The 16,222-nt window shown below is 34.5% G+C and overlaps 1 protein-coding gene across 7 annotated transcripts in view; it reads left to right on the forward strand.

Annotated features, from left to right (window-relative positions):
* Positions 1 to 16,222, forward strand: part of AKAP13 (A-kinase anchoring protein 13) — a 521,925-nt gene that overhangs the window by 326,222 nt on the left and 179,481 nt on the right. For all 7 annotated transcript variants that reach the window (XM_053717637.1, XM_053717639.1, XM_053717640.1 and 4 more), the window contains one exon: positions 13,880 to 13,961. In XM_053717637.1, the coding sequence (XP_053573612.1) occupies positions 13,880 to 13,961 (82 nt within the window). The remainder of the gene's footprint in view (positions 1 to 13,879; positions 13,962 to 16,222) is intronic.

Here is a 16,222-nt window from a genome sequence, read left to right on the forward strand (position 1 = left end):
GTTTCCAGTATGCATTTCCAATTCTCAAAATGGTTAAATCCCTAAAATTTCAATCTTAAATATCATGAAAATGGGGCAAAATAAATAATGTAATTATATGGCAAACTTTTAATGCAAAATGACCCTTTATCAGCTGCATTTAGCCCTGCGTGCAGAGGATGACAACATCCAAGCAGGATCCTGGGGACTGCAGTCTCCTTTATCACTAGCTGGGGGCAGATCTCCTAGGGATATGCCCACGTCCATGCATGATGGTCACAGGGAACAAGGATGAGAGTTTTTGCCTGGGGGTGTTTAGCGCTTGAGGAGCCCATATCTCAGTCCCAGACCACTTACATTAAAAAGAGGAATCCCTCATTTGAAAGGGCAGACTTCCTTTTAGTTTTAGGTGATCGCTGTGGTAATTTTTACAGGAAAGAGTCTGAAGACGGGGGTCACGCCCTGAAAACGCTTACTTAATACTTTACGTATTAAAGATTTTTCAACACGGCGAGTGCATCCTCAGGTTTTTTTATATATATATATATATATATATATATATATATATATATATATATATATATATAAATACAGGGGTTGAAAAAAGTTGCCCAAGAGTTAGTGGTCCCATGAAGTTTCTTAGTGATCCCACTTTTTCAACTCCAAATTTTCACGACGTCATACGTAAACTTGTATTACGCCGTTATACGCTTCTAATATACATTTGTATTGAAAATAAAACACCCTGTATATACAATTATATACAAATAAATATCTTACATGTATTCTCCTAAAAATAATATTCTTGTTCACATGGCAGCAAGCTGAGGCAGGAATAATTGCACACATACATATATAGCCAGGGATATGCACACACAGACACAAACACAGATACACACAAACACTCTCTCACACAAGCTCTCTGTTAACACTCACACTAACTCTCACACACTCTTACAAATAACACTCACACACACTTTTAAACACTGTCACACGTTTTCTCACATATAATCTCACTTTCTCACACACACATCCTATTGCTCATTCTCTCATATTCTCACTATCTAACACACACAAACTCTCTTACACACAATTGTTTTGCAGTTACTATGCACATTTATTACTGTAGCACCCCTACTTCTTAAAGGCACTAACTGCCATACATTTACAAGGTAGTTTTTTTTTACATATCCTATGCTACAGCAGGACAAAGAGAATGATAAATAAGAAAAGTAGGAAAAAGGAAATATGATACCCTCTGTCATCTCTACAGTGCAGCCATTGATAGGGTACAAGCTAAGGTTGCTAAAAAAAAACAGACATTAAAGTGTAGAACCCACCTCTACTATAGACCAACTTTTAACCATCATCTTTTTCAGGCAGGGCATATTTTATACCGACCAGATTAGGGGATTCATTCTGCATGTAACATTATAGACACTGTTTTCTGTTATTTATCATCCTATCATTTGGGAATATTGACCTGAGAGTGCAGTGTTACTGGGAGTAAACTTCAACAGCCTCTACAATGACTTATTTGGTATTTGAAAATTGTTGTGTGGGGCAGTATTAGAAAAAGTTGTAGTAACATAATATGAGAAAATCATAATTTAAAATAGTTCCAGCAGCATATAACTGTAAACACGTTTTAATAAATTGTAGCTTATGCTGTATAAAAATAGATATACATACTATTCCCTTAATAAACCAAATATTTTCTGTTGACCACTTAACTTCTTATAAATTGTGCACAAATGCTAAGAGTTTTCTTTACCCTAATACCACCCATCCTGACTGACTTGCTTATCATTCAGCCAGAGTGGAGTAGCTGTACAATAATTTTAAGTTTATTTGAAATATTACAGGGAATTATTTTACATAATTAAAAAAAAAAAAACTTACATTATATATTATGTTTTGCTGGCATGTTTTGTTGCTAATATATATATATATATATATATATATATATATATATATATATATATCTCAATAAACCATGGCTTGCACTCGCTGGTCTTTTGCAAAAAATATGCCTTTACTGTAATGTTTCGGGGACCGTATCCCCTTCCTCAGACGAGGCGTCTGAGGAAGAGGATACGCTCCCCGAAACGTTACATTAAAGGCACGTTTTTTGCAAAAAAAAAAGCGAGTTCAAGCCTTTGTTTATTTGTTCTCTGTTTGCACCCTGGCAAGTTGGTTTAAAGTTAGAGTGCTCTCCATTTTCTAATATATATATATATATATATATATATATATATATATATATATATATATATATATATATATATATATATATATATATATATATATATACACACTGTATATTATATTTTATATATATATATATATATATATATCAACCTAGCTTAGCCTGCAAAAGTTATAGGGGCAATCTACTGTTTTCTTAAAAATGCTTAACATGTTAAAACAATCCACATCATGTGGAAAGTGCCTTGAAAACAGAAATCTTTATAAAAATGAAAGTTTATATGACACATGTTGAAAATAGCATATTAGCCTGACTACTTACATGGTTACCTCACTGTTCTTAGTGAACAAGTAATCCGTGCAATGGAAGCACTGGGCAGGCCACTCCCCTTTTCAGCCTGCTTTGAGCAGGAGGTCTCTCTGACGTATGATTGGAGGGATTCAAATTTTCCCCCTCACTAATACTTAGACTGTTAAAAAGGCCCACTTAGAAAACATATCTTAGAAGTTCTAAGGGGTGTTCTCCTAAGGGGATTTTTTTTTTACAACCTAAGTATAAGCCTTAAGTGGCAAGTGCGCAGTAGGCTTGCAAATCGTAGACGCAAGCACTGGTGCCTCCTTGTAATTGATCCCCAATTGCTGTGTGCCTGTGGCCTGCTGGGAAATATCCCAGTGTCTCAGTAGGCCAGTCTGACCCTGCCCCAGGCTCCTAACTTTTGGATATTATCCATATATCTATGTAAAAATATCACTGTCAGGCTCCTACATTTTAAACAAATTTGTTGCCATAGAAAATGACACAATTTTTTTAAAATTATTATTATTTTTTTTGCAGTTCATATTGTGTTTTACTATATTACTGCATTTTTGCATGCTAAAATATTTTTCTAAAATTGCTTGGTCTCACTAAAAAAATATGAGATATTTGTGTGAGTATCTTGCAGAAAAGAAGTTGAAATTTCTCATATTACATTTTCAAAGTGTATTCTGTCTCTTTGAGCAATCTGGGTTTCACTTTTTATAAGAATGCACATGATTCAATACAGATTTTAGTCATTTTTAATTCAGTTTTCATATTCCCCCCCGTAAATAAATTTCAAATTAACTGTGCAGCAAAATTTATGTTTAAAACAGAGGTCTAGAAGCCTATACATAGGATCCTCAGAAAAATTAAACAAAAGATTTACAGGTGGAGAGATACAAATAATTGTGGAATGAAAAATTGGGGGGTCAGATAAAGACTTCTGTGTGGCACTTTGGTGCTTACGCTAGACAAGCTTGTCTAATACTACTGTTATGTATTGCTACTTAAAGGGACATTCATTAAAAAAAATATTCTTCCAAGGCTCGGGTAAATACTTTTCAATATACTTATATTATCAAACTAGATTTGTTGTTTTAGCATCCTTTGTTGAAAAGCATACCTAGGTAAGCTGTGGAGCAGCACTGTGCTACTGAGAGCTAGCTGGTATTGGTGTCACTGGCTATGCACGTATCCTTCTCCCTATTGGCTCATCAGATGTGTTCGGCCAGGACCCAGTAGCGCATTTCTGCTTTAGAAAAGATTTTAACAATATCTTCATCCCATTTGCAGGGGTTAAACACATAGTAAAATACAAACACAATAATAAAATTCCTTGCACATTAAAGTATTTTCTTTTTTGTACTTATTCTTATAGAAAAGTGCTTCTCATATAATCTAAAATGTTTCCCTGCCTGCACTTTGCCTTTTATATATTTTGTTCACTGTACTGTAATTTACATGTTGTCTTATTAAACATTAACTGGGAAGAAGGAAATGCAATTTATAATTAAAAAGGTCATAAGGTCATGCCCTTTAGCTAGACAATGACATGTCTTGGGGAGATATGAGGAAGCATTTTGTACTGTATATTCACTGGATAGTTATTCAGCAGAAGATTAAAATCACATCTTTAAAGGGACAGTCTACAGTAAGTCATCTTAAAGTCTTACTTTAGATTAAAGGGACACTGTACCCAAATTTTTTCTTCCGTGATTCAGATTGAGCATGAAATTTTAAGCAACTTTCTAATTTACTCCCATTATCACATTTACTTCATTCTCTTGGTATCTTTATTTGAAATGCAAGAATGTAAGTTTAGATGCCGGCCCATTTTTGGTGAACAACCTGGGTTGTCCTTGCTGATTGGTGGATAAATTCATCCACCAATAAAAAAAGTGCTGTCCAGAGTACTGAACCCAAAAAAAGATTAGATGCCTTCTTTTTCAAATAAAGACAACGAAGAAAAATTGATAATTGGAGTAAATAAGAAAGTTGCTTAAAATTGCATGCTCTTTCTGAATTACAAAAGAAAACATTTGGGTTCAGTGTCCCTTTAAGCTGTAAATATCCTCCTGCGCCCTTTCTATATAATGCAGCTGTAACAGTAAAAGTTATTTTAAATTGGCTACTGTTTCTGGTCACTTTGAAATGGCTGCCAAGCTCTGCCCACTGATGACATCACGATCTGGGCTGCATTAAAGGCTTCACTAGTTACAAAAGACTCACTAATTGGATTCAACACACTGTCAGTGCTATTCAGCAGAGTGCCTAGATGCAGCTTAGATTGTGATGTCATCAGTGGGCGGAGCTTGACAGCCATTTCAAAGTTACCAGAAGCAATATTCATTTTAAAATAACGTTTTTACTGTTAATGGTGCATGATATACAAAGGAGGATATTTGCAGATTAAGCTAAAGTAAAACTTTAAGATGACTAAGTAGACTGTCCCTTTAATGAAAAAATAAAATAAAAAAACCCTAGTTTTTGAGATAGTGTTGGTATGGAGTGTACCCTGTTGCTTAATTCAAAATTACATTTATAGAGTTTGAAGGGTATTATGGAGTTTCCTTGTATGTCATATCATTAGAAAAGTTTTTTAATTTTCCTAAACATCTGGAAATCATTGGATGTGTGTTTAATAACGGAAATAAAGATATTGCATCAGCAAATAATTCTACATTCAGATTTTCCTTTTTGCAGTAGATTTCTTATAAAAATGCTTAGGAAAACAATTTCAGCATTGATGAAAAAGTAGAGGGGAAATTATTTTTGTCGTGGGAATCATATTTATTTATTGTATAGTGCTAAAGATGTTGCACAAATATGTTTGCCCGCTGATGACCGAAATATCTGTATTTTGACAAAAGTGAGTCAGTACAGACAGTATATGATTGTGAAGGTTCCAAACCCAAATTCACTATGCCTCTTTTTTTTCTGTCATCTGATTTTTGTACCATATTTTGCACTCACTCTTAACATATGCAATAAGACAATAGGCATATGTGTGTATCCACCAATCACCATTGCTGCTCCTAAATGGTGCTTTAAATGCTGTGATGTCAGACCTGCATGTGATGTAGTTTACCATTAAAGGCTTTCTCTTCTTGCACCCACTTCTGTGAAGTCACAATATAAATAGTGTACAGGATACAATTCCTTGTTATGTATTTACATGATCAACTTAATGTATTGCAGATATGGGATGCTTATGATTATTGTGGTAGTGCTCAGTTGCATAACTAGTTATTTTTATAAATTTGCTCATTTATTCATTGTGTGTTTTTCCATATGTTGGTTTCTCAGTTTAGAAACCATCATTCACTGTGCTGTTCAAAATGGAAATCAAACTCTGTGAGAAGATGGGGTGTTTGAAGCTTTGTAGCAGTGCACAGTGCCTAACTGTTCACTTTGTATTTTTTTCCCTTGGAAACACAGGACACAGTGCCTCACTGTAATGTTATTTTGTATAAGGTACAATTTTTCATGGATACATTTAAATAAAAGCCAGTGCTGAGATGTGAAAATGATCTTCTGGGTGTTTTCATCTTTTGAAAACCACAGCTGTCCAACCTAACCCTCAGGGGCCAAATGCAGCCCACCATCTTTTATAATGTGTCTGAACTACATTTTGCAGCACTTTTATTACATGACACCACACGCTCTTTGTGCTGTAAATTGATGTATGATATTATAATTAAACATTTTTTTGCAAGCCTACAAAATAATATAATGTATTAATTGTATTCACTGACCCTTTAGCTGGAAAAAATTAAAATGTGGTGTATCATTTGTAGAGATTTACACCTCTGGTTAAAAGTAATACTTTGTAGCCCCCACAAATCTAAAAGTAGGCCAGGCTAAAATGTAGCCAGTCAAAAGGCTGTGTTTCCTGAGCTTGTGCACCTGAGGCTTGGAGAGTGACAGTGCATGTGTAGTTCAAGTCAGGCCAACGCGACTGAGGTCTTGTGCATACTGTGGCTAGCCTGCAAAATGTAAAGGGGTACACTTTGTTTTATTCAAAAATGGATTAAAATACCCCAGAAACACATTAACACTGTATGTGCTGGAATATAAATGATAAATTAATGCTATTGGCTAATACTTGTGCTTCTTTAAATATAATGATATTCAGCTATATTTAATAGTTTGAGACTATCTAGTACTGTTTTATGTGTGGGTGGAATTAGTTATATAAAAATATGATCATTTGGGGTAGACTATCAATACAGACATGTATTACCCACGCACAAAGTACTTTTTTCCTCAGCACATCTATTTTGCAAGGGAATCCTGTTTTATTTGCTATTTTTGTGAAATCTGATTTGTCTGCTAGTAAATTTGTGTACATTCCAAGGTTTTGGTTCAGTCTTGGAATCTGTGCACTATAAGCTCTATGGAAAGGCTTTCTGTCCCATGAGAGGGATGTCGGGTGTGTGATGCTAACAAGGGGGAAGGGAGGGTGGAACAGTCAGAATACAGGAAGCCATGTGGCAGTGCAGTTTCATGGGCCCCAGCTGATCTGAATGAAAGCATTGACAGAAGTAAATTAGTCAGGCTTACAGAGCCCTGTCACGAAAACAACTGGGAAGAAGACAAATTTGGGCAGTCTATATCACAAGTTAACTTATATTAACAAGCTTCTTCTTTTGTCTTACCAGAAAATCACTTTGTTTCCTCTTTCATGTGTGTGAAACAGCCAGTACTCCATATAGGGAAACTTTGGCTCAGTGCTGGCTGTTGTAGTCGCATGCGTTTTCTTTCTTTTTTTTTCTTTCCTCATCTGAATTTCGTTAGAAGAGGTTTAGGGAGTACTGGAAGTGTAAATAGAAACACTAAAGAAGCTCACTCTTTTGGAAAAGACGCTTTTGATACAGCTTTTACCTTCTTCTTTTTTTTTAAACTCATTGGATTTTAGGACCTCTTAAGTTGTGGGAATATGATTTAAGCATCAGTGCAGAATGGAAAAAAAAAGAAAATAATGACCTCTACAAAGGAGTGGCTTTGTTCCTTTTTTGAATTTTGACTGGCAATCAAACATTCAAAAAAATCAGCTTGAATATGGTGGTAGAGCTTGAACCAGTGTCTCAAATTCTTCTCTTTAGGAAAAGGGACCTCTATTTATTTGAAGTGAAGGAAATTATGGAAATTTTGGTGCTAATGTGACTGGCTGGAATTTAGCCTTTTTTGTCTCTAGATGAGATAAATTGAAGTCACTTATTTTATTTTTTTTGCCACCGTTTTCTGGAGGATTACAGGACAGATAATATATCCTGACAAGAATACTTGGTTGAAATATTTTTATTTTTTTTATTAATTCAGTTTGAACTTTATCTTTTTTGATGATCTCTGTTTGGATGAAAACTAATTTCACACAGAAGATTTTAACCAAATCTCTGATCCCAGTTGTGGAAAGTATTTTTTTTCCTGTCACAGAATCAAGACTCCTGGTGATTTCTCTGCGGAGGGTGAGCAGAGGGAGACCACAGTCTTTGCTCACATGCATTTAGCATCTAACGTCTGGTTATATGATCAGGACTTTGCTGGATCCTTTTCTTTTCTGCTTCACTTAAATCCTGGGAAAAACATGTACGAGAGACATAAAAGACGATACAGCCTGTGTGACATATCTAAAGTAGACAGAGCTGTTGATGTGGTGCTTTTGAAGGTACTGCTGTCTTGTCATCTGGGCTTTATGGGTTTTATATATTTGACCTGGTTATTTTTTATTCATATTGTTTCAAGTAATAATGCAAGTTGGGATTGTTATATATTATTGTGAATCTCTTTTAAGGGATACTAAACTATATTTGCTGCAAAATTGTATATGGTGTGTATATGAGTTCTGTATGCTTGTAAATTATTTATTGACCTGTATCCCACTTTTTTTTTTTTTTTTTTAGCTTTTTTCTGATAATTCCTGCAAGTAAAGTTATTGCTTTGTATTTGTTATTACTATTTTTATCATTAGTTCCTGTAAATCTGAAAGCCTAGTCAGTAAAGCGTCATGTGTTTGTTTTTTTATATTGTAAAATAGTATGATATAGTTACTAATGTATAATGAATCATGGATCATCTAAATTTAGCTACTACCATTGCACACAAAAAAGGTGACTGTCTGGGAATGTTCCATTCTAACGGCTTTTTGGTTCCTGGGAATTTTTCTGATATGGCACAGGGAAGTCTAGGAACATGAAACTATATATACTGGTGATTTTTTTTGTTACTTTGAGGACTATACAAATGTCTGTTTGTGTTGCAAGGAAGCAAGCTCTTCAGATAAAGTAATTTGTTTAATTACAATTTAATATGGGTCATGTTCAATTGTAGAGCTCTTATTACAGGTATATGCTGTGCTGTAGATATTCAAAATATTTATATTAGTAGCACAAAGTTTGTATCAGTTATGTTGCTTAGGCAAATTTTCTTTTAAGGGAAAATCTAGTTTAATAATAAAATGCTCTTGTTCATTAGAACATAATATTATTAAATGAGTGTAAAAGAGGTTAAACATAACTATACCAGAACCCTGGTGCTGTTTCATGAGAAAAAAATGGCTGATTCTAATGCACCATCAGGGGTAGAAAAATCCTAAAAGTTTGCATCTGACTCCTAAAACAATTTTGAAAAGAAATATGTAGACTTGTTGGCTCCTCCCCCTTGGCATCTAAGCATTTAGTCTGACATCTAAAAGGTCTAACTGCTTCCTAATATTTAAGTATATTTGTTCATTCCTGCCTTTAAATTGTGTGTTTTTTTCTATTATTGTATTCAAGTATGAGTAGGAAGCTGTGTTTAATCGTAGATCATTTGAATTCAAAATATACAGCATATACAAAAGGATGCAGCCCAAGGTCTGTCCTAAAACAGTGAACATTCAATTTTTATTTCAATTAAAGATAGATCAAGTGGATAACTGTATGAATATACTTCACTTATCCCATTGGATTTAGTTTTGCTAGATTGCGATAATTACAGTTTCTAATATTTGTTTTGTTTTGGGTTTGCCATTGTATTTGCATCTGCTGAAATGAGCCTAGTGAAGCATTTGGTTGCTGCAATAAATATAAAACTGTTATTGTGTGCAGGACTTACTTGCGCTCTGTTGTTTCTGTACATGAGATTTGATCACACACAGCATCTACTGTTTTCTGCTTACTTCTTTGGTTTGCTGAAGTTCGAGGTTTTAAACAAGGGTGGCATAATATGAAAACAAACTTTAACCATTTTGCTCTTTTTTTCCAAACTTAATTCAATGTGCGGGGGGATGCTTTAAAGGGAGATAGTAAACAAAAATAAACTTTTGTGTTTTTTTTAAAGGGCATTTGTTTGTTAGTCCCCTGAGAAACCTGTTTTTAACCTCTGTACTTGGCTGCTCCTGTGCCACCCTTAGAAAAGCATATTCTCTAATCAGTGCCCACAGTTGGTCCTTCTGTTCAGTAAAGGATATGTTTTCTTGGGGATGAAATGCCCTCTAAAGGCATTAAAGTTTTTCATCCCCCCCCCCTCGCCCCATTTCCAAGCACCATCATTATATCACTACCAGGATACATCACTACTATATATCACTACCAGGACCAGTCAACACAGTAGATTTGCATAATCAACAAATGCAAGATAACAAGACAATGCAAAAGCACTTAGTCTGAACTTCAAATGAGTAGTAGATTTTTTTCTGACAATTTTAAAAGTTTTATGTTTTATTCCACTCCCCCTGTACCATGTGACATCCATCATCCAATCACAAATGCACACACTTACCATGTGACAGCCATCAGCCATTCACAAATGCATACACACTTATTCTTGCACATGCTCAGTAGGAGCTGGTGACTCAAAAAGTTTAAATATACAAAGACGGTGCACATTTTGTTAATTGAAGTAAATTGGAAAGTTGTTTAAAATAGCATACTCTATCTAAATAATGAAAGTTTAATTTTAATTGAGTGTCCCTTTAAGCTTTAGCTCTCCAGACCTCGTTTTTGATTTTTCATCAAACCTTGGAAAACTACCCAATTATATATATATATATGTCTATGACATGAGGATTGGTGCAAACGTTTTAATTCAAATACTCAGGAAATGTATGGACTGCCAATCTGAGTTACAGGTTTAATATATATATATATATATATATATATATATATATATATATATATATATATATATATATATATATATAACAAAAAGGACACATCCCTAGAGTAGGATGATAAAAGAGAAATGCCTTTGAACACAAGGCTTTAAATATAGGAAATAGTAAGAATCAATCTTAAAATGTAACTTTTATTGTTACAAAACAAAAAGACAGCTAGATACAAACAGATACACTGTTGGCTGCCCCACAAAAGAATTTCTTAAAGTGAATGTCAATTTTGATTCTAAAGTGTCCAGTTTTTAAAAATCTGATTAAAAACCGGGGCACTTGAATTAATCAAAATTTGCATTTCACTCCTGTTGTGAAAACAAACTTACCTTTTAAATTTGACAACCGCTCCAGCTTCCTCCACCCGTCGCAAAGCCTCTTCCTGGGTCTAAAATGAGGAATACGGCTTCCTCCAATCACGGCGTTGAATCAGACACTGATTCCCCCAGGAAGCCGTGATTGGAGGATGACCGATCCATCATTTCTGACGTCAGAAATGGCTTGCAGCGACCAGAGGAAGCTGGAGCAACTGTCAAGATTAAAAGGTAAGTTTTTTTTCATAACAGGAGTAAAATGTAAATTTTTATGAATTAAAGTGCCCCTGTTTTTAATCAAATTTTTAAAAACCGGACACTTTAGCATCAAAATTGACATTCACTTTAAAAACACTTCAACACTGGTGATTATTGAAAAGACTTGAATTCCTAAAATTATATGGTAAATATAAGTGGCCAAGGAGTGTCAGGAGCAGGGAAGTATTAAGGCATAGGTCAACGAGGCCGGTGCCTAGTGCAGCAGAATTTTGAGTCCCTAGGGCCACTCTACTGAACTCAGGGCCGGGTGGCTAAATCAACTAATTACAAATGACTTAAATGGCTGGCCCGGCTATTGCTATCCTATGGGATTGTATGTGGGTGCGCATGATGTGGTGACAGTGGAGGCGGAACTCACTTGCGCAGCCTGGCCTGGTCTGAGATGGAATGCGGTATTCTTCCTGACTCCACCGCGTGATTGAGACTCACACAGACTACACAGTGCAGTTTTCACTACACCGTGACCACTGTGAAACATCATATGCCTTTCTCCCTTCAATACATCTTCATTAGGCATTAAAATACTCAAACAGATTAGTCACTAAATACTTGTACATTTACTGTTTGTCTATCTGTCATACATGCAAAGAATAAGTATTTATTGCTGAATCTATACAACTATGTGACTTAAAACACAACTGCAAATATGTTGTATGCATTTAATACATTCAGAAACAATACAAGTATATACTTTATTATGATTGTATCATGTGACTTTATCCCCTAGGATACAATTCCTTAAACTATCATAACTACTGTTGTATTTTTTAAGTACTTTTAAAGGCCAGTTTGTATACTCATTACATATTTATCCAAGCAGATATTTTGCTTAAATAACTGTCAATCACCAAAGAAGATGTTTAAGGTTAAACAACTACCTACAGTGAAGGATATTTTATTCTCATATAAACACATTAATCATCTGACTTGCAAAATAATGTCACATATATACATACATATATATATCTATATCTATATCTATATATATATATATATATATATATATATATATATATATATATATATATATAATGTGTGTGTGTGTGTGACCAGAGTGAATGCAAGCCCTGGTGAACATCTACTTAGAGACATCATTTTTTTAATTTTTTACACCCTGCCCCAAAAATATTATGTCTAAAAAAAAGGCATTTAACCTGGTGGGGGCAGCAGAATTTTGAGTGCCTAGGGCAGCACAAAACCTAAATACGTCCCTGGTCAGGGGGTATCAAAAATACTATGTAAACACTGCTTTTATCATCCTTAAAGATAGTTGAATCCGTTTACAAGAGTACTGATTATATTTAAATGTATGTATGCATACATACTTATATACACACATACATTTTTCATTAAATCACTAGTCAGTGGGACAATTTTAAATTGATTTGCATCATAGTTTTGATTTTTAGAATAGTAAACATTTTAGATTAATTTTTCCAGTTATATCAAACCATTACTGATTTGGTTATATATCATTATGTGCTTAGATAGATAATTTTAAATTAATGAAATTATTGGGTGGTGAACTGTCTCCAGTTTAATAGATTAATCAATTATATTTGATCAACTTTTCAGTTGTACTTTATTGGAAGAAGAAAAATAATTATTGCCTTAATAATAATAATAATAATAATAATAATAATAATAATTTAAATAGTTTTATTTAACTAAAACATATTTACTTTTTAATGCTTGCTCCTCACTCTTAGGTCCTTGTGCAGATCTATTCCACTCCAAACAATCTTCTATTCATTGAGCTTCTTGAAACTTAGTATGACTTTGTATACATAGATTAACAGGGGAGCAATGGCATTAAAGGGACAGTAAAGTCAAAATTAAACTTTTATGATTTAGAAAGAACATGCTATTTTTAACAATTTTCCAATGTACTTCTCTTATCTAATTTTCTCTATTGGTATCCATTGTTGAAAAGCATACATAGGTAGGCTCAGAAGCAATGCACTAATGTGAGCTAGCTGCTTGTCACTGTTACCCAATGTAAGATACCAAGAGAATGAGCAAATATTTGATAATAGATGTAAATATGAAATGTGTATGCTGTAACTGAAACCCAAAAGTTTTCTTCCATGATTTATGTCCTTTTAAGGCCAATTTCTCAACTATGTATGTTTATTTTATAACATTTATGCTGTGAAGAAGGGGTATATTATTTCTGCAGACACAAATTCACAGTTTTGAAAATTACTAAACCAATAATGTGATATCTCTAAAATAGAAAAATTCCCCAAAATAATCTGACAGAAACCTCGTGGAGAGCATGACTATGTAAATGGATTGATTGAATTAATTTACCAAAAAACAAACAAACATTACAGCTATTAATATACAGCATTTTGCTTTATAATTAAAAACTAATCCTTATTTCAGGATGAATAACATTTAGATTATAATGCATCTTAAATCAAAACTATCTATAGACAGATTTTTTCCTTAAAAAGCATTTTATTTTAAAAATCAGATTTAAATTAATAAAAAGAAATAATTGTTTTTTATCCACCCTACTATATCTACACAGTGTGTGTATGTGTGTATATGTATATATAGTACCTTGCTTTATCAATCTGCATGAAATGCCAGCTTCTTTAACATTATTTGTATTGTGATTATATGTTTTATTTTTGTTTTTCTCAGATAAACAGAGAAAGCTGCTGCACGCTTGAACCCTGTTCGCATCCAGACTTGCTTGAATCTAAGCACTCTAATGAATCAACAGGTTACAAATTCTTTTTTTCTAATATTTTTAGGAGCAATAACCACTTATTGCTAATGATTGTTTATTAAATACTAATAATTTGTTATTTATTAAATAATGAATATATTATGGTATATTTTTGCTATGCTATTACTGATAGTTATAGAGCTTCATAAATTTAAATCCGTTTTACCCATACTCTTTTTATAAGACATTTCCATATGGCTGTTCCTTGAACAAATGCCAAAAATATACATTAAATAACACTTTACTTATCAATATATTAATTATATTGCCTGTTTATGGGCATATGCTTTTGATATCACAACTCATGATAAGACCCAATGCAGCAATATATTCTGTAATGTTGTCTAGTTGTTTTTTAAAAAGTCACTACAAGAAGTGTAAAAAACCCCCAAAGAAATCGCTCACAGAAGCATAGACATTAACACTTCATGTCAGATCCTTTATTTGTACCATAAACTAACATAGAGCAATGAAGTACAGACCACTAACATGGAGTTTTTATCCACATGCTGAAATGATTCACCTAAAGAAACAGGAGTGAAGGGTTTATAGAAACAGTCATAAAATGTATAAAAAAAATTAAAAAGAGAATCCCATATATACTCCACATAAGAGATTTTACTATGGGTTGGAAATGGGGGATGCTGCTCTAATAAGTCTCCCCTCTTTATATTTTTAATTTATTTTGATCCTAGTTGTAATAATTATGACCCAATATTATATATTATGCACTAATGTCTCCCCAGTGTGGTCATCACCCCATTATATCTGCTGATAGACGTACCATGTTCATATTTATACTTAATAGCCAAACTTATCAGAAACCTTTAGCGTGATCTCAAGCCAATTGATGTACCCAAACTGTTGCGCAATACCCCTCTCCCCCCCAGACATATTTTTTACACCTCCTTATATAAAGCAGACCTTAGATTGTTAGAGCAGCATTTTATATTAAAAGAGGAAAAAGAAAGGAAATGTTTTATCTCGTTTCTTTTTTGTGTAAAGGTCATTACATAGTACTAGTTATATTGGCTGCTCAGGCCTGTCAGGGCTTTACAGTTTTATCCCATACTACAACTTATACTCCTATAATTTCAATTAATTTTGATAAAATACTTCTATAGTACTCTGGCATAACTCTAGGCCAGTGACTACAATTGCGGTTTCCCTCGCAACTACTGCAAAAGTTGTCCAAGATCCTGGTCTTCCTCCATATTGAGGATAGAACTTTCCTATCTCCCTTCCTTATTATTGTTCCTATACCTAGGGCTCGATTTACCAAAGCCCTACGGCTGCAAGTTCTAACAAGAACTTGCTCGCCGTAATTTATCAAGCAGCGTTCACCAGACCGCCGCTTCCTTAACCTCTTCGCCACCTCTAAGGTGGCGAGATTCAATCTCCGCGGTCGAGGTGATTGACAGCTCCTGCCCGCACGTGATTGGCTGTGCGCGGGCAGGGGGCGGGATTGCACGCGAGTGCAAAATTGCGCTCGTGTGCAATAGTGATTACCTGCGGGTAATTTTGCCCTTCCACAGGCAAGCTGAGGCGTACAGGGACGCGTATACGTGCCCCTGTATGCCTCAGCTTTGATAAATCTAGCCCCAAGTGTGTTCCTAGCCGGCAATACCTTGTAAGTGAAAAGGTGAATAAGTATATCCCTATCCCTTCCTAGGGATCCACTACTCCTAAAAAACAATTTTTTTTTCTTTGTTCCTTTTCCCTTTCCACAATCATGGCGATTATATGCACTTCACATAATGTTAGGGGGCCTAACTCTCCCACAAAACGCAGTTTACTGTATCACTCACTAAAATACTTAGACAAAAATAGTTTCTCCAACATTGGTGTGTCCGGTCCACGGCGTCATCCTTACTTGTGGGAATATCTCTTCCCCAACAGGAAATGGCAAAGAGCCCAGCAAAAGCTGTCCATATAGTCCCTCCTAGGCTCCGCCCACCCCAGTCATTCTCTTTGCCGTTGCACAGGCCACATCTCCACGGAGATGGTTAAGAGTATGTGGTGTTTAGTTGTAGTTTTTTATTCTACTATCAAGAGTTTGTTATTTTAAAATAGTGCTGGTATGTACTATTTACTCTGAAACAGAAAAAGATGAAGAGTTCTGTTTGTGAGAGGAAGATGATTTTAGCAGCAGTAACTAAAATCGTTTGCTGTTTCCACATAGGACTGTTGAGATGAAGTAACTTCAGTTGGGGGAAACAGTTAGCAGACTTTTCTGCTTAAGGTATGACTAGCCA

Source organism: Bombina bombina, chromosome 6 (genome assembly GCF_027579735.1).
Source record: "Bombina bombina isolate aBomBom1 chromosome 6, aBomBom1.pri, whole genome shotgun sequence".
NCBI classification, from domain to species: Eukaryota; Metazoa; Chordata; class Amphibia; order Anura; family Bombinatoridae; genus Bombina; species Bombina bombina.